The 27,761-nt window shown below is 40.7% G+C and overlaps 1 protein-coding gene across 4 annotated transcripts; it reads left to right on the plus strand.

The window, feature by feature from the left end:
* slc38a5b (solute carrier family 38 member 5b) lies at positions 1-27,454 on the plus strand. 4 transcript variants are annotated; one of them, XM_080763206.1, is made up of 17 exons: positions 1-155; positions 832-1,018; positions 5,083-5,269; positions 5,570-5,639; positions 6,667-6,782; positions 9,211-9,284; positions 10,517-10,609; positions 13,041-13,122; positions 13,958-14,040; positions 16,092-16,150; positions 18,198-18,314; positions 19,157-19,236; positions 20,333-20,433; positions 20,791-20,915; positions 22,385-22,529; positions 24,550-24,653; positions 25,343-27,454. In XM_080763206.1, exons 3-17 carry the CDS (start codon positions 5,208-5,210, stop codon positions 25,442-25,444), a joined length of 1,413 nt encoding a protein of 470 aa, XP_080619332.1. In that variant the 5' UTR covers positions 1-155; positions 832-1,018; positions 5,083-5,207; the 3' UTR covers positions 25,445-27,454. The 4 variants fall into 4 exon arrangements, with proteins under 4 accessions (XP_080619332.1, XP_080619335.1, XP_080619333.1 ...); XM_080763207.1 differs by lacking the exon at positions 1-155 and adding an exon at positions 717-735; XM_080763209.1 differs by lacking the exon at positions 1-155 and having other exon boundaries at positions 663-1,018; positions 5,120-5,269.
* The last annotated feature ends 307 nt before the right edge of the window (positions 27,455-27,761 follow it).

Below are 27,761 nucleotides of genomic sequence, written 5' to 3' on the forward strand. Positions count from 1 at the left end.
CACAGCCAGCAAACTGGTGCTGTGGGAGCCAACACAGGGTATCGCTCACGAGGACATCCCACACTAATGTATGTGGACGTACAGTACAAAAAAAAAGAAAATGCGGGGTCGGTTGACAACCTAGATAATGACCATGGCACTACCCACCAGGACAGGTACTGTGTGTATCCTAAAGTCTGAATGACATGTTATCTTTTTATTTTGAATGTATTCGGTAAATTCTTGTGAACTCAGCCCAAGGTTTCTCAAATATTTGGCGCTTTGTGTGTGTGTGTGTGTGTGTGTGTGTGTGTGTGTGTGTGTGTGTGTGTGTGTGTGTGTGTGTGTGTGTGTGTGTGTGTGCGCGCGTGTGTGTGTGCTTGTGCAAATGCAAGTAAGTCCCGCTAGACTACAGTCACACACATGTTTTTACCAGCTGTCTGTCATACAGTGTGCGGCTCTTGGGGCTGTTGAAAGTCATACCACCACACCAGACTGTTATGTAATCTAAAGTTGAGCACCTCACCTCACGTGTGTGTGTGTGTGTGTGTGTGTGTGTGTGTGTGTGTGTGTGTGTGTGTGTGTGTGTGTGTGTGTGTGTGTGTGTGTGTGTGTGTGTGCGCGCGCGCGCGCGTGTGTGTGTGTGGGTGTGTGTGTGTTGGGAGCAGTGGGGGCGGGGGGTGCTAGAGAAGTAAAGACTGAACATGGAAACAATTCAGCAGGCCCAATGCACCTAAAATGGCCAATAAGATCCCAGTGAGACCCCAGCGGAGCAATCCATCTGCAGAACATTGTGAGAAAGCCACTAAAGGGTCCTGTTTTCTTATGTTTTTTTTTTGTCTTTTTTGACAGAGCGAGGAGTGACTGCATGTGACATCATAAGAAACTTGAGACCATCATTTGGAGCAGCCCTCCCTCTTTAGTGCCTTCTCCCCACACGTGCTCCCCTCTAGTTCTGGACCTAAAGCAACATCTCACCGTTATTATATAGGATTTGCAAGGCCTTTGTTTTAGGACGACAAGGGTGCCTGCGTTGAAGGTAGGTGAATCCATTTCTTTGTTGTGGCTGATACAGTACTGTGCTGCCACGTGTTTTTTTCCCCAACAGTAGAGGACCTAATGTCAGAAGGGGAAAAATACCGAGACTAGATCTGTTTTGGGCACCATCTGTGCTCTCTCAGTCAATACCCGCTCAGAAGATCCAACCTCACTGATCTACTTAGAAATTGAGCAAAGTAATTTGGTTAGTGGTCTTTTCTAGCTTCAGAGAATTATAACATATACCTGTTCCTTGTAGAATCTTGTTTTCTTCACTCCAGATTTAGTTGCAATCTTTTTCTGCCTTGTTTTGTGGAATTTGGAAGACTTTGAATTTGAGTTGGTGTTTATTGATTAGGTGGTCATGTAATAATGATAACTCCTTATATTGTCGGGGAGAGATCATTTAAAGTATAGGTAAAATATTTAAAAGTTCTACATAATGTAAACTGGATTATATTTTATAACTTATTCCTCCCTGGAAAGAAGTCTTTGAAAGCTCCCGAAACAAATGCAATGTGTCACTAAGAAAAACTATGGAACAAAAACATGTAAAGGAAGTAGCCTACAAAATTAATGTAGAAGATGCATGCATGCATATCTCAAGTTCTTGTATAGGTCTACAGATGCCACAGTAATCTTCCAAATAATAACACTGAAAAGCGCTCAATCAATTACATGTGTTGAAGTGACAGCATTACATAAGTTGTAACTCTATATGTCGAATTCTTGGAAAATGGGTCGGAGGGAGTTTTAGGAAAGGGCCTCGTTTTCCCTCTTTTTCCTTCCAGAAACAAACTATGGTGTAAGTGTTCCTTCTTCCCCTACTCGGCCACTGGATAGAGCAATTCAGCTCACTTGTATGAATTCAACCGGTGTCAGTACTGACTCATAATGTAATAAATTAGGCACCTTTTATTACTCGAGACATATTTGAGAAGAGTTCCAGTGGGTCATTTCAGGTTGTTTAGATGGCTAATCTGTTTTGAGAATGCAACTGCGACTATAATGGAAAATGGAGTGGTACTTTCCACTTTGAGTTGTTGTGGGCCGGAGAATAGAAGCACGTTTAACTTGCCACTCAAACAATGGATTTTACACCACGGCTTCCTCCTGTACTGGTGGCGGATTTCCTAGCTGGACATATTGAGTTACAGCCCATCGCATGTCTGGAAGAGCACTCAGCACCGTGCAAGGATATCATGGAGTGTGGCTTCACTGGCTTGACATGTATGCAGTTCTTTGCCCTGATGTGTGTCACTGTCTATGTCTAATAAGTTACATTCAGTGGTTCACTCCCCATGCAGGCTCTTACTGCAAGTTTAGGCTTGTTCCCAGATCACCTATAGATAACAAAGGCCCTGTTATAAATGGGAACATTTCAACCACACACCACATGCACGCACTTGCATGCGCACGCACACACACATACACATACACACACACACACACACACACACACACACACGCACGCACACACACACACACACACACACACACACACACACACACACACACACACACACACACACACACACTACACCATCATCACCACCACCACAGAAGCATACCAGATCAATCTTAACCTTTTATGTAAATAATACGTAAGTTAGTTGTCAGACACATTCACAACTTTAGAGGAAATATTTCTAGTATTGCTTTATCCATCATTTATGTTTTATGGGTAATCTCCACCTGTCTGTGCGATAACAACAAATGGCAAGAAACTTTTGAGAAATACAGCTGTTGCAGACCAATCTGCTGCAATCGATGTGACCTCTGTGTATTTGGAATACAGGTTTCAGCGGTGGTAAACACTTATTACAGCCATTTAGCTTTAGACATATGAGAGAGAGAAGGAATATTCCCAAATAGGTGGGGCAAGCAAATGAGAGACCTAGACCAGTCTGTAAATTCAGTCATGTCCTAGAGAAAGTTTAAATAGTTAAATTGCCTCATAAATGGGAAAAACTCCCTCTTTCCCCCACAGACCCTCCCTCCCGTCCCTGTTTGCTTATGTTCACTCACTTATGTCTGTCTTTGCCAAAGCGTCCCTGCTCCGTGCATGTGTGCTATGACCAACCAATAATACAGTAATTGACCAATGATAACATCTGATTAATTGAGATAGTATAGAGTAGTGCTTGATGATGGTGATCTGAGAGTAAAAACATCTATCAGAAAGACTTGCCAAGTGTTTTTTCCAGGAACGGTAAGTTTCTAAAAAGAGGACGTGATGTACCTCCATCACGTCGCAGGTTTTAATGTGCAGAATTAGGTCTTCATAGAATGTGAACTATTAATGATCAGGTTTATAGAGGTTTAAACTCCTCTGAAAGTACAATTGAACTGAAATGACCGTAAACCTGAACCTTTGCACGGCAAACACGTCAGTTTTTACTCTTGCAGAGTTAAATGAACACTGAGGATTGTACTGTGTAGTAGGGGTATGTTAGGATTGACTGAAACTAGATATTTCACAGTAAACATTGAAAGTTTAGTTGTGTTATATTTTCCCACGATTGCTTTCAAGCGTGATTTCTTCAGATGTTCCTGGTTGTTTCCCAAAAAGTTGAAAATAACTTTAAGCTTTCTAAAGCCTTTTATCCAAAAGTGGAACCACACTGGAAAAAAAAACATAGATTTGACTCTCTCAAAGTGAATTGACATGCAGTATTGACTCAAGCACAGGAAGCATGTGGCAGCTAAATGTGAAGTTTGGTAACGCTTTTCAAACTAAGTTCTATTGCATCTGTCAACTTGGTGTTAAATCAATAAGAAGGTCTCAGAAAAGAAAGCCAAAAGATTTATCCTTTTCCTTGGTGCAATGTATGTTTTAATTTGTTTGGAGACATTTCCACTTTATTATACAGCACATTGAACAGAAGCAGCAGAGAAGGTTGAGAGAAATCAGGTGACATGCCACAAGGGTCATGAGACAGGTCTGAACCCACAATGTATTATATCGGGTCTTTGTCCGGCAATAATTGGTGATCCTGATCTGTTGTTTTCTTTTTAAAATGTTTCAAAGTGGTTTGCGAAGAACATAAACCGATATATAGTATACATTCTTTGTATAAGATGCATGCAACAGTGATAATATTTACATCCCTGACTGAAAACTTTATAAGCATTTAGTTTAAAGTCAGACCAAAGATGAGGCAGCAAAATTACGAATATGTACATGACGTCACGTCCATATAATGGTAGCTGTACAAAACGTCAATGCTTGAGGAGACAGTTCAATTCTGTTTGTCTTGAGAGGTCAGCCGTAGTGCCTGCCAACTCTTATCAAGCCTACTGTTGTCACTGTGCGCTACAAGGCTGAGAGGGCCAACAACTGCAGTGCTGGGAGTTGCATGCAGCTGGTGAGCCTTGGCTATGCTCCAAGTTGTGAGCTGTAGAGCCACGTATCCGATCCCAGGGGTTGGAGAAAAATATTCTGGCCCACCAGTACAAAAATAATTCCAACATCTCACATCACTGGCATTCTAAAACCACTGAGCGTGAGTGTCACAGGGTTCAGTTTTCAATGATTGAAAGTGTTGTGGTTGTAGCGTAGGCAGTGTAAAAGATACAGTAAATATGCTTCCTTTATCCACACTAAAGTTTAAGATGATTGGAAATATAACCTCAGTTCATGCCGTTTTTATCATAAAATTAAGTATTCTTACTGACTGACAAATAGTGGGCCATTTAGGTGTTGTTAAACCACTGCATGTTGAACAACACAGCAAGTGAAAAATGTGTTTATGTCTTTATTTAATGTTATTTAATTTGATTTTTGCATCTCTGATTCTCTGCCTGGTGAGCTCTAAAATGACAATATTCTGTGTTTTAATGGTCATGTCATCTGGAGCTTGTGTGTTTTGAGAGGGATGCAGGAGCTCACATGTGTGTGTGTGTGTGTGTGTGTGTGCGCACGCTCGCACGTGTGTGTGTGTGTGCCCCATAGCAACATGGCCCAACATAAACAATCCTAAAATGTATTTGACTCACAACATGGCATTTTCGTTCACCTCAGAGTCTTTCTCCTAACGTAACCCTTGCGTTTCTACTTTTCAGATTTGATGCCCTACATAACATTTTCAACTTTTTAGAGTTCCTTCGCTCTGTGAAGAGAGGAGCACAGTAACTTCCCACGCCTGTTTATCACCACAATAACACGTCCTTGTCAAGCTGTTGGAAGTATGGAACTGCAGAAGCTCTCCAATGGAAACCACCACCACGACTTCGCCCCTTTGGAAGAAGGGTATGTTGTAAAGACATTTATATTTATAAATTCCACAACTTAGTGCTATGAATGTATTATTTATTTATTGATTTTGTCTTACCTTACCTGCTTTTCCTGTCTCACACTCTAATAATTCATAACAAGATGAAAAGAACAGCTTTATAGAAAACAACATTTATTTGAAGCACTTCATATAAATACTGTTGCCTTCTCTCCTAAGACATGTTCTCTCCAAGACAAATGTTACGATAAATGTATGCTTGAAATCAGATATGTTAAGCATTGAACTGCACTGCTTCTGCTATATTCCTCTCACAGTGTACCACCAGAAGAAGAAACATTCTTACCACACAAGAGTGATGGAACGAAAAGAACACAGTTCACAGATGTGAGCATGAACCTGACCTGATTATTATTACCTTATTTATTACCTGTGCACAAATCTGACAGGCGATAACTGTAGGTATATATGATGGCCCTGGGCCAAGCTAATTTTGTTTTGCTTAATGTAATTTCCCAATTTGAGTTGGCCCCAAATTAATTTTTGAAAAATAATACTGTTAATCATTTACCAACTCTGAGGTTGGGCTTTGGCTGTTAAGAAAGCTCGATCCTCTACGTGTATATACCGCATGGGTTACACTTGGGTTTGGACAGAAAATGTCAGGGTTTTAGTAAAGCAGCCGCAGAGTTTCAGACCCTGCTTATCATCGAATATAGCGTGGGAAACCAAAATGACTTTAATTGACACACAAACAATTCAGGATTTCAGTAGCTGTAGGCCAACGAGGACAAAGTGCATAATTGACAGACCAACCAAAACATTTGATATTTTAGTTTTATAGTTTTGCAGTTTATCACATGCAGTTTCAATCTAACTTCACTTGCAATGTCACTTTGAACTGATTACCCTTTTGGTATCTTTAAATTTAATCACTTAATTAAGCTTATATCATACTTCACTGTGCGATGGTGTTGGGCAGCAAAAGTTGCCGATCTACAAGCTCACATTTATGAACATGTTCGCCTATAATGATATAATGAAAGTGGTTAAGCACAAGTCTTCTCATATGAGCGACCTTAAAGGACCATCAAAGTCATCATCGTCATTCACAGTTGTTTCTATTAAAATAATTGAAACAGTTGATTTTCATACCGTAATGAAATGAATGGAATCCAGTGGCTTCCTCAAAAATCTAACAATCTACAGTAGCCAAATGCTTTGGTAAAATGGTCGGCAGTAATGTCAATATTTCATGAGCCATATTAGTCAATGGCCTAAACATACCAGACTGCCGGTATGGCCCTTTAAGAATTATATGACTTTCAACAAAATAACAAACAAGGCAAATATAGCCTTGATTTGTGAATGTGTCTTTTTTTAAAGCATTCCTGTTTTTTTGTCTTTGTGTCAGTTTGAAGGTAAAACCTCCTTCGGGATGTCTGCCTTTAACCTCAGCAACGCCATCATGGGGAGTGGGATCCTGGGGTTGTCGTACGCCATGTCAAACACGGGCATCATCTTTTTCCTGTGAGTACCACTGTGCGCGCACGCACACACACACACACACACACACACACACACACACACACACACACACACACACACACACACACACACTTGTAGGGTCTGACCAGTTTTGGAGAGTCCTAGTCCACCGATTACCGTGTTTTGTAAAAACAACAAAAAAGAGAAACATATTTGTAATACATTTAAAAAACTTTAATTTGATTTGATTTGAGTTTACATTTGAGAACATTTAACTTGTATGCAAAGACATAAATAAATTACTCAAATAACCACTTGTAGAACCACTTACTGTAAATGTATATTCAATGATTTCACTTAATTCAAATATCACTTATTTTTTGTTTTGTTGTGATAATCCTCCCTACTATAGTGTGTGCTGACCATATAAGGAGTTCCTCCCTGTCCCCAGTTAACCCCTGGGGTCAAAAAACCATAGGTTTAATTTTTGGCTAGGTGGCCCAGTCTTCATCCAATCAGGATAGAGAGGGGCCTTCCGCCAATCATGATCGAGTGGAGGCAGGTGTGTGTGCTGTTGGCCTGTCGCGTGTCCCCCCACTGTAGAGCGTGCATGTGCACATCTTGCTACCGGGGCACCCAAATCACTGAATACTCCTTGAAGCCCTATTCAAAAATCTAAAATGTAGTCGATCTACAAACTCACGATGCATTACGTTGTAACCAAAAATAGGGGCGTCAGGTTAATTGGAGCACATCGTCTGTTGTCAAAAATGTCAAATAATAGCCTATATATCGGCCAAATTAAACATCTACACGTGTGCACTGTGCACCAGCGTGTACAGAGAGACGAGCAAACATAGAGAAGACTTGCAGTCTTCTCTATGTTTGCTCGTGTTTTGACAAACATGCAATGTACCTCAGCACAGGACAACTGACAAACGAGTGCATTCACATTCATCAAGTTAAATATTACACACAACTTGGTCGAAGACGTTTTTGGAGGTTTTATTTGTTTGGTATCTGTGGCCCTAAATTTGCAGGTCATTTTAGCTTCTTTTTACCCTTTAGTTATCGTATAAGTTATAACATGACATCGCAATCATGCCAAGCTGAATTGTATTTTATTTGTAAACAGAAATAAGCTGAACAAATATACAAACATTTAGCAAATGTCCATACAAAAACCCATAAAAATAAACAATTATGAATGAAATCAAATTTGTGAACCAGGGACCACCATATTGGGAATATTGTGATATTAATATCCCTCCCATAAAATCTGGGAATACATATTCTTACCAAGAATTATCTTCACCAATGTGTTGGTAAAGTTGTCTACTAACATATCCCACATTGGTTTCTATTCAACCACCCTAGGGACATTTTTGACAGCTGCTGAAAGTTGGGGTACCATCAACAACCAATATATGGCAATAAACACTCAAATGCTTTTACTGTAAATTCTGGGAAATCTTGCAGCTCATCCAGAACAAAGGGACGTGTTTCATACATTTGCCTCTTGACAGAGGCCATGAGCTGATCCTCTTCTGTAGCCTGATCATGTCTTTAATTCCTCTGTCCTCATATAAAACAAATACCAACAGTTTTGGTCTAAGCTTCTCCAAAATAAAATACCATGAAATAAAAATGGGGGGAGAGAAAACAAAAGTTAATTAATTTTAACTTCTCTACATTACTGGATGCATGGTTACTTGGTCAGGGATCACATACAATACCTTCATGGACCACCAGCTGAAAGCCCCTGATTTAAAACAAAACTGCATGAAGCCAAGTAGTTGTTTTGGCACACACCATGTAGGAGTTACAGTTCATGTACACAGCAGCAGGTGGGAGAGATGTCTAGGGGTGCTCATGTTTTATCTCAGTGGTGGGAATCCTAGCACATGGGGTTCTTCCAAAAAGGGATTTCAAGCTGTAAATACAGAGCAAAGTGTCTGGACGCAAAAGAGGTTTAAATTCACTGCTGGCGTCTGGCCTATAATCATCAGTTTCACTTAACACATTAGAAGAATAAGCTTGTCAAATATAAGTTGATGTTAAAGCTGCTATAAGCAATAATATGTCAGATTTGTAATGACCTTTCTTTTTTCTTTTTTTTGTATTCAGACAGCCAGCAATGGGTAGAACGCTCCCACAAAATGTTGACATATTATTGCTTTTAGCAGATTTACTAAACATGGGTGGCAACGTGGCATAGGTTTGTTTTAGGAATTACAACATCAGGTCATGATGCCTGTAATCGCAATGTGAACAATTGTGTGAGTTCTGCAATCACATAAAAGGATTATACTAGAAAAACACCATTTGATTTAAACTCCAGTCGAGGTTAGATATATGGCTAATAAAAAGAAACCTCAGCAAATGAAAGGCACTTAATTGAGGGTTGTGCCGAAAACTATTTTAAAAACTATTTTCGTTTAAAGTGTCTTCGTTGCTTTGTGTTCCACAGGATTCTGTTGACATGTATTGCCCTCCTGTCAAGCTACTCTATTCACCTTCTCCTAAGCAGTGCTGGAGTTGTGGGTAAGACTTTTTCGTCATCTCAAAGGCAAATCTTTCCAATGATAAAATAGAAACTATCAAAAAAGTCAACCAAAGAACACGACTTTTGAAAAGGATCTCCTCACTGGTCAGTAAGAATACATTGAAGACTCTATGAGGAGCACTCATTCAATGTTTCTTTGACTATGCATGCACCTCATGGTACCATAACACCTAAGCCCCCCAAAACAGGGCTCCAGACATCCGAAAACAAACTGGTCAGGCTATTGGCCTACAACTCACCTTACCCCTGCTCATTTTGATAGGTTGGGGTGGCTTAGGGTAACCTCGTGTCGTCCTCCGAGGTGAAAAGCCTGGTCTGTGTTCCAAAATCGCCGTGTGAACCGGTCTGGAGCAGATGGTAATTTACGTCATGTTGTCTTGTTTTGTCTGCCTTCATCAGGCAGGAAACCACAAGGTGGAATAAGAAGTACCCATTCATTGGACTGATTCCGCCTTGTGGTTTCCTGCCAGATGACTACAAATCATTGACTACAACATGACGAAAGTTACTATCCGCTCCCGACCGGATCATAAACCCGAAATGGAATGCTGCCCAGGCTAGGCTTAGGGTAGAGTGGTAGGCGACAGAGTACAGCAACTTGGCCTGGTCTACAAGATACACGACACCACAAAGACACCCAGTACGTATATCTGTCAAACTACTTCCTAAACGCCAACGCCGTCCACAATCACAACATCAGAGGGAGCTCCACTAATCACATTCAACCCAGATTTGGCTCAAAAAAGAGGTTAAATTAATTTAGCTCCTATGCCACAAAAATGTTAGAATGGCCTAACAACAGTCGTAAAGGAATGCAAATGCCTGCTCTGCTTCAACGCCGCTCTCAAAGAGCACTTACGGTTGGATGCAATTCGAAACTGGTTAAAAGGACCACCGCCCAATATAATATGATGTTTTACCATAATACTGTATATTTGTATGTCATTAAATGTTCTGATGAATTGAATATGAAGGACCCCAATGGAAACAAGCCAGTGGCTTTCTTGGGTTTTAAGTCCTCTTACTGTTAGTAGATCGTATAGAACTATACTTTCCTGTGCTTTTTTCTGCCAACTGTTAATAAAGTATTCAATCAATCATTGTTATGTTGCTATACTGTACATAGCAACTCCAGATTGTACTGTGAGATATATTCCAGCAAGTCCATTGCCATTGAGCTAACATTCTGCTTTCTTACTGTTGTGCACAGGTATCCGAGCCTATGAGCAGTTGGGGTTTCGTGCTTTTGGACATCCAGGAAAAATAGTAGCTGCTGTCGTTATTACTCTTCATAACATTGGTGGTAGGTCCTAATTGTTCTTAATTATGCAAGGCCATTTCAAATTCTTTATTGAGGTCCTGTGTCCAGCTTTTGGTGTATGTAACCCAATTTGTGTCCCAACACAAACATTAAATGGCACGGACAATTTTGAGTGTTTGTATAAACACAAACATTGCGTAACACAAACATTGATGACGAAGATGAGGACGCAAATTGTGATTGGCTGGAATGAGATGATCTATGATGATGTACGATGATAAGAGCTCCCCTCACTTCACACAGGGTTTTCTTTAGTACTATTAAGTCAATACAATAGTTACAAAGGTGGATGCACAACTAAGACAGGATCTAATTACGGCATGGCATGTGGATCTCAGACTCTATGTGGCTAATGACATCAGTGTTCTATGATTGCAAATGTGGGCAAGGTTTTGTCCATCTGACTCACATGCATGTCCATTATGAACTGAAAGTTAAATACAAAATACACACAATATACATGTGTAGTACAATGTACATACAGATACAGTACATACATACTGTATACACAAAATGCATGCAGTATACACCCTTGGCCTACTGCCAGCATGCACAAGAAATTTGGTCCTGATTGGTTGGCTTATCTGGAGTCTAATCTATCAGTTTAGACTCCAGATATAAGCAAAGAAACACACAGATCCTCTTCTAGAGAGCTCTGCCTTCTCATCCAACTGATGATTCAGGATGATTCTTCGTCCAAGGGTTTGTGGTCTCGCGGTAATAAAACTACTTTAATATACAACAGGTTCAAGCAGGTATAACCTGCTACTATTTAATATGATTTTATACGTGCCTCTCTGTATGAAGTTCATTGTCTCCACCAGGCCGAAGGCATGGAGAGAGTATGTTTTGCACTCTGTCCGTCCGTGTGTCCGTTTGTCCGTCCGTTTGTCCGTCTGTGGACAGCTAATCTCTAGCACCGTTGGCTTGATCGCAGCTCCGAGTCTGCACACACACTCCCTGGATGCCAGAGCTGAACCTCTGCCCCACATTTTTACATGGGCCTGTTATAGTGCCACCAGGAGGCAGATAGAGATGCTATGGGGATTCCAAATGTGCATTATTTGATAGTCAGTTGTAATAGTACTGGGCCCTGTATATAGTGCAGTGAAAGAGACATGCTTGGTTTAAATGTAGGTGAAAGTTCGATCACTTTTAGACAAGAAGTCTATGATCACTCGTTCAATTTACGTGGTAGCATAGCACTGGTGACAGTGGTGAGAAGAGTCAGTGTTTGAGGTTCAAGTCAGTCTGATGGCAAAGAGCTAAGCAAAACATGTCTGCCAACAGCCAGTGTTTCAGAAGAATGGACTGTAATTTCTTTTTAGTAGAAGTTAGCAATTACTGTGCAAGACAACTGAGACCAATGCATTTCTCTGTTGAACTCAGGGAGGAACAAATTATATGTTTTCGTTAAACTCTACGAGATGATGATTTAACGCTGGTTTGAAAATTGTTTGTTTACACTCGTTTAACCAGTAATGTCCTCCGGACCATACTGCTTCTTTATTCGTGCTGTGCTTCACAGTTACACTTGTTAATACTTGGGAGCTATCCAGTTTAACCACAGGTCTTGTTTCTGTTGACCGCTGTTTAGCTCAACTGGAGCTGTTGGTGATACATTTACCAACACACTCTTATGTAAATAATAAATATCAGCACATGTGCTATTTTGGATAAACAAATATGTAGAAATGTTTAGAAGAAAGAGGGCTTGAGTGAAAGAGGGCGAAGATGTAATTTAGTCATCACTTCTTAAACCCTCTAACCTTAGTGAAAGCCTGGTTTGGAACTGCATGTACTTCTCTGCTTTTGTTTCCTTGATGTCTTACACTGTGAGCTTATACTGTAGATGTCTAGTGAATGAGGCTTTGTGGTTCAAGTGGTTAATCAAGGTGCCCGCATCCTTCATGAACCCTACATTTAGCCTTTGTGACTTTTAACATGAACACTGGAAGGTTGCACATTAAACGCCTGGATGTTAATTGAACTCAGAGAGTGTAACAGTAACTAAATGGACCCATATGGTTGCATTTGTAGAATGTCTAAGTTCAATTAAATAGATTTTACAGTGTGACCCACGGTCCCAAGCTGTCTGACCTTGACAATAGTAGTTGCTGAGTCACTTTAGTTGCCCCTAACCTTTAAGATATTGACACTGGAGATGTTTGGATGGTGGTCACTGGTCAATGGTCAAAAATGTATGATGACAAACTAAAATTGTGTTATGATCTGACCTAATAATTGTAACAATATTAATTTAACCATCAATCTTCTGTCCTTGAGAATACCCCTGTTGAATGTTATATTATGTGAAGAAATGACAGAATGAACACTGTTGCTTAAATCATTACAAAGTTCATTGGATTCTTACACTTTTTCCTAAATCGAATTTTATTTTCCTCCTTCACAGCTATGTCCAGTTACCTCTTCATTGTGAAATATGAGTTACCATTGGTCATCCAGGCCTTTCTTGGCCAGACATCAACCTCTGAGTAAGTACTGGTGGCTGCTTCTGGTGGCCACACACACACACACACACACACACGGCCTACAACACAGACAGACAGAGAGACTGCAGCACCAATGCGCATGCATGTCCAATTGTCCATATGCACGGGACAAAAGACACATGTCACATAATGTGGCATGTTTTTGTGAATGCAAAGCAGCCAGAACAACGTTTCTTCATGAATACGAGAGCTGCTCTTGCCTCTTATACAAAGACTAACATCTGACTGATCTGAGCAACATGTAATTGTGTTTTCCGAGCTGGGAATGATCAAAAATAGACTGAGGACATTTATATCTACTGTGAAACAAATAAAAAAAACGGATCAATCCATTGCATTGATAGCTTGTAGATCAGTTCTTTTCAGCAAGCTATACTGTTATACAAGGCATGCAAGGCCATTGATTATGACCAGTAACATTGCCCTCCGTGATCATTAAACCAATAACAGTTGGTTAAATATTAACCACCCCTATCCTCAGTCTCACCCACCACCTCTGAGCTATTGCCATTGGGCCGTGCCTCCTTGTACGTACATGATCATGCTGTGACTTAGCAGTGGTGTAAAGTAACCAAGTACATTTACTCAAGTACTGTACAATTTTGGGTATAATGAGTCCAATGTTGTTATTATTTAGTCACAAGCTCTTGTTAATAACTACATTTCATGGGTTCAATATTTATAAAAGACAACACAGACACCCTTAACCACGTGTGTGTGTGTGTGTGTGTGTGTGTGTGTGTGTGTGTGTGTGTGTGTGTGTGTGTGTGTGTGTGTGTGTGTGTGTGTGTGTTATTGTCTGGTGTCCTGTGCATAGTGACTGGTTCATGAATGGAAATTACCTCATCGTCATTGTCAGTGCGGGCATCATCCTCCCCCTAGCGCTGATGAAACACTTGGGTATGTCAACGACCTCGGTTCCACTTTGAGTCACACTAGTGTTAATACTGAACAATTTCTGCACTCTTTGGGCCCTATCTTAAAGATGGAGTGCTGTGATCCCCCCCCCCCCCAAAACATGATCATGAGGTCTTATTGTTATATAAGGAGGTATAATCTTTTCAAAAAAGTGTACAGTATTTGTTAAAATGTTGTTTTTATGTGGGCACTCCATCTTTAATCTTACACCCGGCAAGTGCAGCGCAAGAATTGGTTTACAACCGACACAGTTTTCATTTTCACACCCAGATTGGCAGATTGCTATCTGAGGTACATTCAGAAAAGTCAAGAAGCGATTGTGCAATAGGCCAGCCCCGAGCTTCTCTTAAATCCAGTGCAGTGACAACACAGATATTTCCATTCTATTTAGAGAGCGCATTATTCTAATTATAGCCTATATGCATGCCTAAGTTCGCAATACACACACTCTTCCTTGCAATCAAAATCCATCCAAATTCAAAACAACACTCACATTAAATAATGTAGAGATGACATTGCTGAGAGACTCAGCATTGAGGTTGGAAGGATTATGCATATTATAGGCCAGGGCATATTATGCAATATTGCATCAGCCGAGTGTATGTTGCCACCAGCTATTTTGCTGTGCTGGTAGGTAGCCTACCAAAAGCGTCTTGCTTTCTCCCAGATAACACAATGTCGAATAAAATAATTTAGCTGGACACACGTCCAATGCATTCTCACGCTCCTTGTGCTAGAGCTAGGGCCCTTTGTTGCACTTTAAAGGACAACTTTAGTTTTTTTCAACCAAGGTTCATGTTTTAGGTTGTTATTAGAGAAACTAAAAGATGAGTGTTAATTTTCTTTCATTTGCTGCTTTCTTTCGTTTTAGGGATTTTAGCAGTTTTTGGCAGGGGGGCGGGGGCATTCGAGCATGGGCTAAATATGTATTATTTTACAAAATGTTATGGAGATTTTTTTATTTTTTTTATTTACTATAGTCCTACTAGACCCCAAGAAATTACATCTGGCCACAAAAGATCACAGGATCTATTGAATGTGACAAACTGACATATTGACCCTATACACACAGTATAAGCCTTCCCCCAGTAGGCTACCTTCACATTCAGTAGAGCCTGTGATCTTCTGTGGCCAGATGTAATTTCCTGGCGTTTATTAGGACTATAGTAAACGATAAAAAAAGAAATCACCATAAAATTGTATAAAAATATACATATTTAGCCCCATGCTCGAATGCCCCCGCCCCCCTGTCAAAAACAGCTAAAATCCCTAAAACGAAAGAAAGCAGCAAATTAAAAAAGATCAACACTCATCTTTTACTTTCTCTAAAAACAACCTAAAACATGAACCTTGGTTGAAAAAAACTAAAGTTGTCCTTTAAGCTTCAAGTTGCGCTTAAAGCATGCCTGTAGTTCTGCTCTTTAAAATGCAAATGTTACTAAATTACAAGTTTTAATTATACTGAATACTTAATACTCAGTATACTTAATTGATACAAAAAACAGTTTTATAGATTAGAAGTAGAACATCTGTTACACGTGTACTGTAGATCAGGGGTTCTCAACCCGTGGGTCGCAACCCCTCGGAGGGTCCGCAAAAAAAATGGCTGGAAATAGGAAATGAAGAGTTTACTTAGTACACATAGTACATGCATACACCTTCCATAATGATTATATCTGGTTTCAGTATTTATTTATGGTGTATTGTCTCTATTATTATGGTTATTGAAGCAGTCAATTTATATTTGGGGTCCCGAGACATTGCCAAAGCATTTACGGGGGTCCCCGGCCAAAAACTTTGAGAACCCCTGCTGTAGATGATGATTATCTCAAGATATTGCAAATCAGTTACAGTACAGCAAACGGACTGGACAGGATAAATATCTGAATATAAAACCATTTGCCGCAGAATAGCCATGCCCTCAAAATGTTGAGGTCCACTTGGTCCTTATTTACTAGTCCTTGTACATGTAGGCTGCACACATCTCTTAGGTGAGTTAGGGTCTGAGAAGACTGTCTGTTTGCAATCTGCAGGGTACCTGGGCTACACCAGTGGCTTCTCCCTCATGTGCATGGTCTTCTTCCTGTCCTCGGTGAGTCCGTATCACCTGATGTTTTCGATGTTCTTTGGGTTCAATTAATCTTACACGGCATGAGCAACAATATAGTGAGTGTGCAAGTAAGTAAGTAAGTAGGTCAGAGAGGCTTATTGATGTTAGAGCCTGATGGCTCTAACATCTCAAGTGACATTCTGACATGAACGTGCTGTCATCACTGCATGCCATGAGAGAACCTTGCTGGTAGTACTGACATGTTAGACAGCATCAGCAAACTGTTAAGAATTGCATCCTATTTGTCACATTTCCAATAAGTGCTTAACATACAGAGTTTAAATAAAAATAAGAAAAAGGCTGCACACTCGTAGCTATGATGCTGAATCGTGGCTAAGACTGTGCTGCCTTTTTCTTATTTTGACTTGTTTACTGCCTTAGCAGTAAACAACTACCTCACCAACACTGGTGTGCGCCCTTTCATGTTTTGTCTACCTAACATACAGAGATTGCCATAAGGCTTGGACATTGGCCTGGGCCGGCCTAGTGGCACCTAGGCAGGTAGTCCGCGCCGCGGGTTGGGGTCCAGATTCCGACGGCCTTTGCTGCTTGTCACCCCCACATCATATGTATAAAAAAGGATAAAAAGAAAGTACTCACTGGTCCAAACAGTTGCCGGAATAAGCATACTTCCTGTTCTGAGTAAATGAATGGCAAAAGTAGTTTTTAAACTAATTCAAGAATATTTGAACTATAACAACAAACTGATCACTAGTTCCCAGCATGCTTATAGGCAAGGTCATTCCACATCAACTGCTCTAGCTCAGTTAACTGATGACACAAATGGACATCAAGAAGATGGTTGGTACTTGATACTGTCTTGCTAGATATTTGCACTGCATTTGATGTCATAGACATAGACCATGACATAATGATATCTAAACTAGGAAAGTATGGATTTAGTATTTTGGCACTTGATTGAATGATGAGCTACTTATCAGAGAGATCACAGAGAGTGTTTTTTAATGGTAGCCTATCAGAACGTAAGTATAATAACTGTGGAGTTCCTCAAGGAAGCTGCTTAGGTCCTTTACTTTTTTATTTTTTTTATTTTACAAATCTCCCTTGTGTAACTTTGAACACCGATTTATGTAATGTATGCTGATGATACAACTTTGTACAGTAGCCCCTACCTTGAATGAGTTGGTAACTTTAACTTTAAATCAGGATCAAGAAAGGGCGTCTAACTGGGTGAAAAATAACAAAATAGCACTGAATGTTGGCAAGACAAAAAGTAAAGTATTGCACCATGAAGGCATATGCTTATTGGTGAGCTGCATCTATCAATGTCAGGTATATCTATAGGACAGGTTAAGAAAACTAAACTGCTTGGTGTTTTATAGGACAGTGAATTGTCATGGGCTGATCAGGAAGTGCTCCATCTACTTGACATCCTCGTTATGAGTCAAGTGATACAGTCCTTGGTTTTAGGTCTCCTTCATCATTGTCCTGTCATATGGTCAGCGGCAACTAAAGACAGACCTAAACACAATATTGAAAATATGCATGCACGCCTGTCCTGGTTATCTGTCAAACACAAACTGCAATGTAGTGTCCTTTTCAGAAACATAATTTTAAATCAAACACCAGATTATTTATTATTTATTTATAAAGACAGTTATTAAATCAAGCAACAGACATAATTATTACACCAGAAATGCCAGCCATGGTCATTTAACACAATAACCTCCTTAAACAAACACAATATCATTCTGGAACGTGTTACCACCACACATTAATTATCTTTCAAGTATGCTCCATTGCTCTCTAAAGACATACTTGTTACAGCTGAGCACATGACCAGAATCTTATTCTTATTATGTTGTATTTAATTTTGTAGAATATATTGTAATTGTATTCTCATGGATTTAATTTTGCAGAATGTATTGTAATTATGTATTTTCATGTGTTAATTTAATTAGCTGTCAGCTAATGGGGATTCATTCAATAATAAACAATGAACAATCTCTCCTCTTTTTTTCCCCACTTTCTCCACACTTCATCTCCATTCTTCTGTTACCCACCACAGGTCATCTACAAGAGGTTCAAGATCACTTGTCCCCTTGAGGCCTTTGCCAACTCCTCCGCTAACAGCACCATCCCGGGTGACATGTGCGAGCCCAAATTGTTCACCATCAACCAAGAGGTGACGTCCCGACTTAAGAACCACAAAATGATCATGTAATGTACAACATGTCTTCCAAATCTACCGGTATGTATTTGGCCGCAGACCCCCATCTGAAAATATTATTAGGCTATATGTTCCAGGGACCCCAAGGAGCAAAGATTTGAGTTAAAAACGTTCGCTGGGAAAGAATATATTCAAAGATTTGCACACATTTTCACGATTTTTCAAAAATAGCTTATTCGGTGCCACCGCGTTATGAGCTTGTAGATCTGCTATTTTTCAACAGCTAAAGTATAAAATAATGGTTAATGTTGTTGAACACAGATGTGTTCCAGGTTGCAAAGTCTGAATTGTTCATTTAGGGTCAGTCCAGTCCAGTGTGCACTGTCTCACCACACATGGTCAGGAGCTATTTGCAGTAGGGGCTCTGGTCATTTAATATGCTAAAGTCATAGCTTCATGCATCGTGTTACCAGTGTTGTGGTGCTACTTTTAGAAGTGGGGGGGACGCCCCATAAGACACTTGCGAGCGCACATGCACGTGCATTTGCGTGCATGCGCATTGCGCAACACGCGCTGATACGCACTACAACATGCAGACATGTATAGCCTATTAAAAACAGGGTTTACAATGCTTAATCGTATCCATAAAAGTAAAAAAAACTAATTTTTGCCCAAAAAAAAATTTAGCCTTGAGAGAAGCCTCCCCTCTACACCCCTGTGTGTTACACAGGAGCAAGCCACTTGACCATTTGCAACTGAAGAGCGTACGTTCTGTGTTCCCTCAAAGCATTGCTTGAATTACGTCACGTGAACGTGCACCTTGTAGCTAAATTTAGTTCTCTTCTACTTGGTTGCAGACGGCGTACACCATCCCCATCTTGGCGTTCGCATTTGTGTGCCACCCGGAAGTGCTTCCCATCTACACTGAACTGCGCAAGTAAATGGCAGACTAATGTAATACTGTGAAACCCATCATGTCACAAAAAATACACACTATTCATAAGCAGTGGTTTCCAAATGGTGTGCCGAGGTGCACTGGTGCTGTGAGACAATCCGGGTATTGTAAAAAAAATATATATAGAAGTCCACACACTGTAACTAAGTTACAGTACAGTGTGCAGACTATTTTTTATATTGCCTTATATCCACTGTTGGTTCTGCACCTGCCTTCTAGTGGGTGTGCCAGTTCTATTCTTTGTTTAGACAATTCACGTGTGCCTTGGGGGTTTTGTGAGTACCACACATTGTTATTATAATATATACAATGATACAAACAAGTTGTGAATGAATTGTTTAACTTACTATATCAGTACTTTGTGCACTAATTTCCCAATTATGAGTCTAATTACATAGCCTACTCTAATATATTTTACCCGTGTTTTACACGTGTTGAGCATGTCATTATAGGTGAATTATTTTTCATTTAAATACTTTTCCCCCCACAAATTTCAGACTTATACCAGATTTAACCAATCTAAAAGCTCAAGCTTGAGTGCTTGTAGATCGGCTATGTTCACTATAAATATAGGTGTGCCGTTTGAAAATCACTGCACTATATAGCATTCATTTGTTGCCTTCGGAAGAAGGACTATGTGATTCTATCTATATTGATTTTCCAATTAACAACGTAATTGCTAATCCTTTGTAGCCAAATAATTCATTTTCACCAGTGCAATTTCAACCAGAAACGCTAAAATAATGTCGTTTTTATTTACACCAGGGCCTCATTCAGTGTCATGTGTTACGATGAGTTTCTCTAAAACCAGTAGGACAAGAAAACACCTTTTACTTTCTCATTTGTCATCACTACTTCTCAGTGTTTCTGTGACTATAGCGTGGACACCATTATTTTCTGAAAGAATGGTGGAATCATAGCCAGAAATAATGCTTGGATTTTCTCACTGGAATAACATAAAGGAGTTGGGATAGTTGTATGTTGTATGTTGTACACTGTGAATCTAGCATTGTTCTCTACATATCACTGTGAAATCAACACCAAATAACACTGTCTACCTTTCCCCCCTCAACTAAAGCCCGACCAAGAGGAGAATGCAGAACATTGGCAACCTCTCCATTTTAGCCATGTTCATCATGTACCTCCTCACTGGCATCTTTGGCTACCTGACCTTCTATGGTAACAGCACGCCATTACTAAACATCAACTTTAAAATATGAAAGTAATTGATGTTACATGGAATTGTGTTACAGCATAATAGTGTGTTTGTTTGATTTGTATCTTTATTGATCTTGAAGAAGAATACATGTCACATCATGTAGCCTACCATACATCTGACCCACCATAGTCAAAAGGATAACGCAAAAAACAGCTTACAGTGTATGAGGCCATGTATAGTGTGGTGCTCATGAGTGCATGAATGTGTGTGTGTGTGTGTGTGTGTGTGTGTGTGTGTGTGTGTGTGTGTGTGTGCGTGCGTGCGTGCGTGCGTGCGTGCGTGCGTGCTTGCGTGCATGCGTGCGTGCGTGCGTACAGGATACACCGAAGCAGAGCTCCTGCACATGTACAGCAAAGTGGACCCCCTGGACACACTGATTCTGTGCGTGCGTCTGGCTGTACTGGTGGCGGTAACCCTGACTGTGCCTGTCGTCCTGTTTCCCGTAAGAATCTTCTCTGCACGGTTCACCTTGTTTAAATAAAAGTAGTAAAACATAAAGCAGCACACCACAACTTTTTGCTAGTGTTAATTAAATGTTATTTTCGACCAATCTTCATGGTAGAGTATTTTAATTCTGGGACACAGAAGACAAAATCCACAAACCAAATAGGTCCCAAAGGATTTACATAAGATTTAAAATCCCTTTATTTCTTCCTTGACCCCCTTTTTTTCTCTCAAATTATTCATTAATACCAATTCCCTGATTTCCACATATCTTGTCTTGTCACTGCTGACCCCTACTGGTTGGTCGTCTTCATACCGGTTGGGTGTAGGGAATAGGGATGGTATTGAAACCAATTGTACTCCAGACCAGTACAGTACACATGGAGTGGGCTACAGTCAAGGGGCCAGTGAGGCGCTACAACGTTGAAGCACTGGGCCCTAGTGGTAAGAGGAAGGACTGCAGGTGGACCCGTGGATTCATGACGAGGAAACCCCCGTGCAGCTGGGCTTTAACATTGAGCGCTCGGTTGCACTTGCACTTCCGCATTTGCAAATGCTGAATCTGCAAAGCTTCGTGCCAAATCAGTCTCTATCCTTTTAATACTCTATGGCTACAGTATATGCACACAGAATAACTATTCCTACTTCTGGGCTGCTTCCCTACTTCCTTCACAGGTGTTACCGAACTTACCGATGATACTAATTAAGGCTCTGTTCCATTTAGTGTGCACTGTGCAGTGGTTCTCAAACGTTTTAATTTCAAGGACCCCATATCTCTCAGAGTTACACACCCTTACAGGGCCATTTGGAAATCACTCAAGGACACTTTGAGACCCACTGGTGTAGCAGAGTGTTTCCATTGAGCCAACACGCACAATAGCAGCACCCTGACTCTATTTGGCCAGAATGGAACAGAGCCTTCATTAGTATCAGTGGTAACATCTATAAGCACGGAACTTGTTGAAGTAGGGAAGGGGCCCAAATTCTTTCCAAAATGGTGTGTGACAGTGTGCATAGAGCCCATTCCCTGCCACTTTCTGTCACCTGCCACTGCTGCCAGTGGGGCCCTAATAGTGATGTCGCTAGACAGTGCAGCAACAAAGAATGCCCTCCCCACCCACCACTTCCCTCCTACAAACATGGCTAGTTGTGTTTGTTTGGAACACCTGACCATGCATGAAGCACTGCAGAGTATACCCTAGTCTCCACAGTTGTGGGCAGGAACTTTAGCCCTGCACCGCACCCGAGCTCCCCTAAAAATATTTTTCAAATTTCTTCAATTTTTAATTTTTTTATCTAGCTTTCTTCTTTCTAATTATTTGTTCGGCCCGAAAATGTTGTTTGTTGTCACAATTTGTCACAACTCGAGTTGGCTTTGTACGAGGCTTAAAATGTCTTTACATAAATACTTTTTGAAATGTCTATGAGGATAGACGGCGACGTGTAATGTATGTCCGTTTATCCCAGATTCGACGAGCAATTCTCCAACTCCTGTTCCCAGAGAAGCCCTTCCACTGGGCCCGTCACGTTGCCATCGCCCTGTGTCTGCTGTTCACTGTCAATCTGCTCGTCATCCTCTGTCCAACAATTCGTGACATCTTCGGCATCATTGGTGAGAAACCCCCCCATGCTATAAGGTTGTAACCCCATGCTATAAGGTTGAAACCCCATGCTATAAGGTTGAAACCCCATGCTATAAGGTTGAGAAACCCCATGCTATAAGGTTGAGAAACCCCATGCTATAAGGTTGAGAAACCCCATGCTATAAGGTTGAGAAACCCCATGCTATAAGGTTGAAACCCCATGCTATAAGGTTGAGAAACCCCATGCTATAAGGTTGAGAAACCCCATGCTATAAGGTTGAAACCCCATGCTATAAGGTTGAGAAACCCCATGCTATAAGGTTGAAACCCCATGCTATAAGGTTGAAACCCCATGCTATAAGGTTGAAACCCCATGCTATAAGGTTGAGAAACCCCATGCTATAAGGTTGAAACCCCATGCTATAAGGTTGAAACCCCATGCTATAAGGTTGAGAAACCCCATGCTATAAGGTTGAAACCCCATGCTATAAGGTTGAAACCCCATGCTATAAGGTTTAGAAAGGTTGCACAGCGAAATGGAATGATAAGATTTACAACATGCTTTAGCCTAACCACTTAAGTATATGTTTACTATACATTATACAACCTCACAACGAACGCATCGGCAAGTCGCTTTATCAACAGCAATTTGGCGTGCGGCTTTGGGGTCACCCTGAAAACAGTAGTGTTTTGCCTTCTGCTAAAAACAGATTGATCATAATGTGGGGTGGTTGAGGAAGGGCTGATTTGGGGGTGTTAAAGCCCCCCCCCCCCCCCCCCAGATATTAATGCCAGTAAATTGCCTGCTGGAACAATGTATGGTCTCTGCTCTATATCTATTTGGCACTTTAATACAATTGGATTTAATTGAATGGACCATTTTAATCCTACTGTGCCTATTTTGGGCAGATTCTCTAACATTTTCAAATTCTTTTCAAAATTTGAAAATAGAAGATCTACAGTAAAAAGATCAGAGCTTGTAGATCTGTATAGGGCTTAAAGTGGTTAAGAAAATGTTAACCCCTCTGTTTGTTTTACAAATTGAACCCTGTACTTTACATTGTTGACGACCATTTCCCAAAGCGCAGCTCCAAATTGGACCCTGGCCTGTACTTGACATTGTTGACGACTATTTTCCAAAGCCACTTGTGGGTTTGTTTGATGTTTGAGGAGGAGGGAGAAGCCACTGGATTCCATTTCTTTGTTTTCCTTTCTCCAAAGTTAGTTACATTATCATTAGCCTCGATACCTTTAGTGTGAATTTAATCTGTGGCAGCATCCAATCAAACACAGGTAAATGTTTTAGCGACTTGCAGAGCTGATCAATGATTAGACTTTCTAGACTAGTCACGCGGTCTAGTGGCGAGACTTTCATGATTGGCTGGCCTCTAAGCCAATGAGACTAGCCCTTTACGGCCAATGGGACACTGTAAGGGCTCCATTTTTGTCTCATCTTTCTAAAGCCACTATTTGGGGATTTAGGAGTGGGGAAAGGGTGTTCCCCCACTAAAGTTGGTATTTTGGTTACCTGTCTAAATCCCTAAAACACCTCCGTTACCCGTTATAATATGCATAGGTGTGGTTTGGGCGTTACAATAATTAAACCAAATTTAACCAATCACCAGTCCACGTGCCATTGCCTTTAAGAGATCCCTTATGCGTTGCCTGTTAGTGCGAGATTTCTTCATAGCCTAAGCCCGTTGCTGCCTTGAAGTCTCACTTGTGCTGCACCCTGTGATGGTTGAATATCATATCAAGGCATTTAAATAGCAATAATAAGCAATAAGTTGCTAACCCCGTCCCGTCCACACAAGCGATACTTCTGTCCCTCAAATTAGCAGTTTGGATCTGGTCACCCTAAGTGTGGACAAATCATGTTATATCTTATCTCTATATTAGTCATAAATCACCCTACTACCGGGAGGGTGAATTACATTTGGAGTTGTAATGTAAACAAACATAAATGGTCTTTGTTTGTACGTTGATGAGGCATAGATGACCATGACAGCAGTACACGGCCCTTAACATCTTACTGCTCTGTGTGTACAGGCGCCACCACTGCTCCTAGTCTGATCTTCATCCTCCCAAGTCTCTTCTACATCCGCATCGTTCCTATTGAACAAGAGCCCATGACCTCAAGACCAAAGATCCAGGTAAGATTAATGTGTCCCTGATTCTACTCTACTGTATGGGTTTTGCTCAAGATCAATATTTTGCCCTCTCTGTGAAGTCATCATCATTGTAAAATGACACAAAACAGCGTTTAATAACGGCATGGCTCAATTGTGAATCTTGGCCAGTCACCTATGACGTATCAATGACATTTAGTGCTTGATCGGCGGTACTAGATTTATTTTAGCCTGGGGACCTAGGCTGCCAAACCAGCCAGTCGGTGTGCCGCAGGGTCGACTCCCGAGCCCGACAGGGCATTTTGCCGCATGATACTCCCCATCTCTCTCCCCCTTTCCTGTCTGACTACTGTTCCCTATAAATAAAGGCATAAAAAGCCAAAAAAAAAAATATATATATATATATAAATGCACAGAGTGTGTGTGTGTGTGTGTGTGTGTGTGTGTGTGTGTGTGTGTGTGTGTGTGTGTGTGTGTGTGTGTGTGTGTGTGTGCGTGTGCGTGTGCGTGTGTGCGTGTGTCAGTCTGTCTTGTGTATAACAGGTACCGTCCAACCAATCGACTTCAAATTGTGTGTGTGTAATGTATTGCAGAGGACCCGAGGGTGTGTTGTGTAAAGTGTGAATTCGGTTGGACCAGCAATTGTCCAGAACAGAAAATCTCTGTGTGTCTAATAATAGTTTGACAGCTCCTCTTCTTCTCTGGATTTATAGGCTGCCATTTTCTGTGCTCTGGGCTTCGTCTTCATGGCCATGAGCCTGACCTTCATCGGGCTTGACTGGACGAGTGGAGAGAAACGAAGTTTGGGCCATTAAACCGTGTCAATCAACAGTTGGGGTCCCAAAGCTGAATAGAAAGACCACACAGCTGTGGCCCTCCTTGGCCCCACGCCCCGCCGCCACATATGTCCCCCACCCCGTCCCCCCCCTGGAATCGGGAGCAAGATTCAACTTACGTTGAAAGGCTCGATCCACAATGTCCAGGGGCTTTGCTAAGAACATCTCCCCCTCCGAATCAGGTGAAAAGGACATGCTACCCTTCCATGGAGGCAGGCCAGAAGTCTAGGAGGACTCCAGTGGTGTCCGTCCGACCAGGATGACGTACTTCACACAGATTGCTCACAGCGTGTACCGTAATTATACCTGAGGAGTCAAGGGACATGCTGTCCATGGAAGGCCCAGAACCACTAAAATGACTGCCAATCAATTAATGGAGTGAATGAATGAGGGTTATATGGTATACAGTCAAATCTAATGAAAAAGAAGGATCGGAGTGGGCAATTGTTCTAATGGAAAGAAATTGGATTGTTCACATCTCAATTTTCTATTTAAAACAATTTTTCTCGCGACGAGTCGACGGTGAAGATCTTAATTAGCTTTTGGTGAGTTTCTATAAATGCTTTCTAAACAACAGTATTCACAAATTCACTATATTTTTTTATATTCCTGCTGCCCAGAGAGTTGTATTTGGTTTACGTAATTAAGATTTGTGAAAATTAAGCAGTCTTTTATCATTGGCACTTGAACACCAAAACAGAATGAGATGGATTTTCTTTTATTTATATTCTATCATATTGCTTGACGCAAGCCAATAATCCTGTTTTACTGGCTGTAATGGAGTAGTACGTCTGTTTCAGAAAGCAGCTAAATTAAACATGCTTTGCTTCGTTTAGCATTTTATCTGTTTATTTTATTTTTATTTTTTTCCATGCCAAACTGACAAATAGCAATAGCAGTGATTGCTAGAGTGGTTTCTACAGCATTTGACAAACTGGAAAAGTTAAGCTGCCTAAAGCCAAAGCATTGCAATAAGTGTATACAACTGTGAACCAACATGACATTTTGTGTAATGTAATTCATTCATGTGTTCCTTTTTGACATCACCTGTTGATGTTTTGTAATATAGATCAAAATAAATGGTTTCATAGCTTTTCTTTTAAATACATGCGATTGCCATGTACAAACCTACATCATGTCTATTATAACCTGTTATACGGGTGGAGGTCATGTGGGAACTAGCATACGGTATACAGTACTGAAAGCATAAGGCAGTCAGGGGCCATGTATGGTTTTAAATGAAAGGGATATTTAACTTTCAAACATGTTTGGGGTCCTTTTAACTTCTACTCAAGCTTTTGTTAGCACCCTAGACCCTAGACGTTTCCGATATCCAGCGTTTGGTGTGTGTAACCCAAAGTTTGTCCCTAAAACATTTTCATTTTCCAAAAGAAATACATGAAAAGCGTAATTCACGCATTAGAAGACAATATCAACCAGCAGAACCAAGGATGGGTGTTAAGTTACAGTGGGTTTCTATAGGAAGGGGGCGTGTGCGTGTCTGATCAAATCAATAACAAAAATGCCACCTGTGTGAAGTGAGGGGCGTTTTACCAACCCTTCATCTTACATCATCGCGATATCATAACATCATATTTCGATTTGCTCAGTGACAGACAAAACAAACATTAAAACTTTGTTCATTGCAAATGGCATTTAATGTTTGTCTAGACAAGACAAACCTGTATATAGGAGGGGCTAGCGCCCCTCAAAAAGATACTGAATCGAGCAACTTAAAAACTGTCTGTGCTCTCAAAAGCCAGAGTAGACCTTCAAATTACCCCAAACATGTTTGAAAGTGAAATATACCTTTAATAGTCCACATTAGTTGGGCTGAAGTCTCTTGAATAGAACTATACATCAGGGGAACATTATAATGATTAAGGGGTGATACCCACTCCAATTGTATGTGTATTTGGCAAGATGCCATTTTTATGTCATTGTCATTGCCAAGATGTTCCATTTTCAATAAAGAAATGGTTGCCAGTATTTCAAAGATGATTATTCTCCTTTGTGTTCATGTCCAATATCTTATAAACATGTTGATGATGGAATTCAGTCACAACTGTCACATACACTGGTGCCAAACAACGATGTGGAAACTGAAATGTTGATTGATTCATTTTAAATAAATAGATTGCCCCCAAAACACCAGGATGATTAAAAATCACACCCGTGTGATGCCTGTTGCCACAAATTTGACCTAATTTCTCTTTTTATTGTCGATGGCAAATATGAGATGTGTGGGGACAAGATGACGTAAATTTTCCCTTCATTGTCAATGGCATTTAATGTT

Source organism: Protomyctophum bolini (assembly GCF_963924005.1).
Source record: "Protomyctophum bolini genome assembly, chromosome: 5".
Lineage (NCBI taxonomy): Eukaryota > Metazoa > Chordata > Actinopteri > Myctophiformes > Myctophidae > Protomyctophum > Protomyctophum bolini.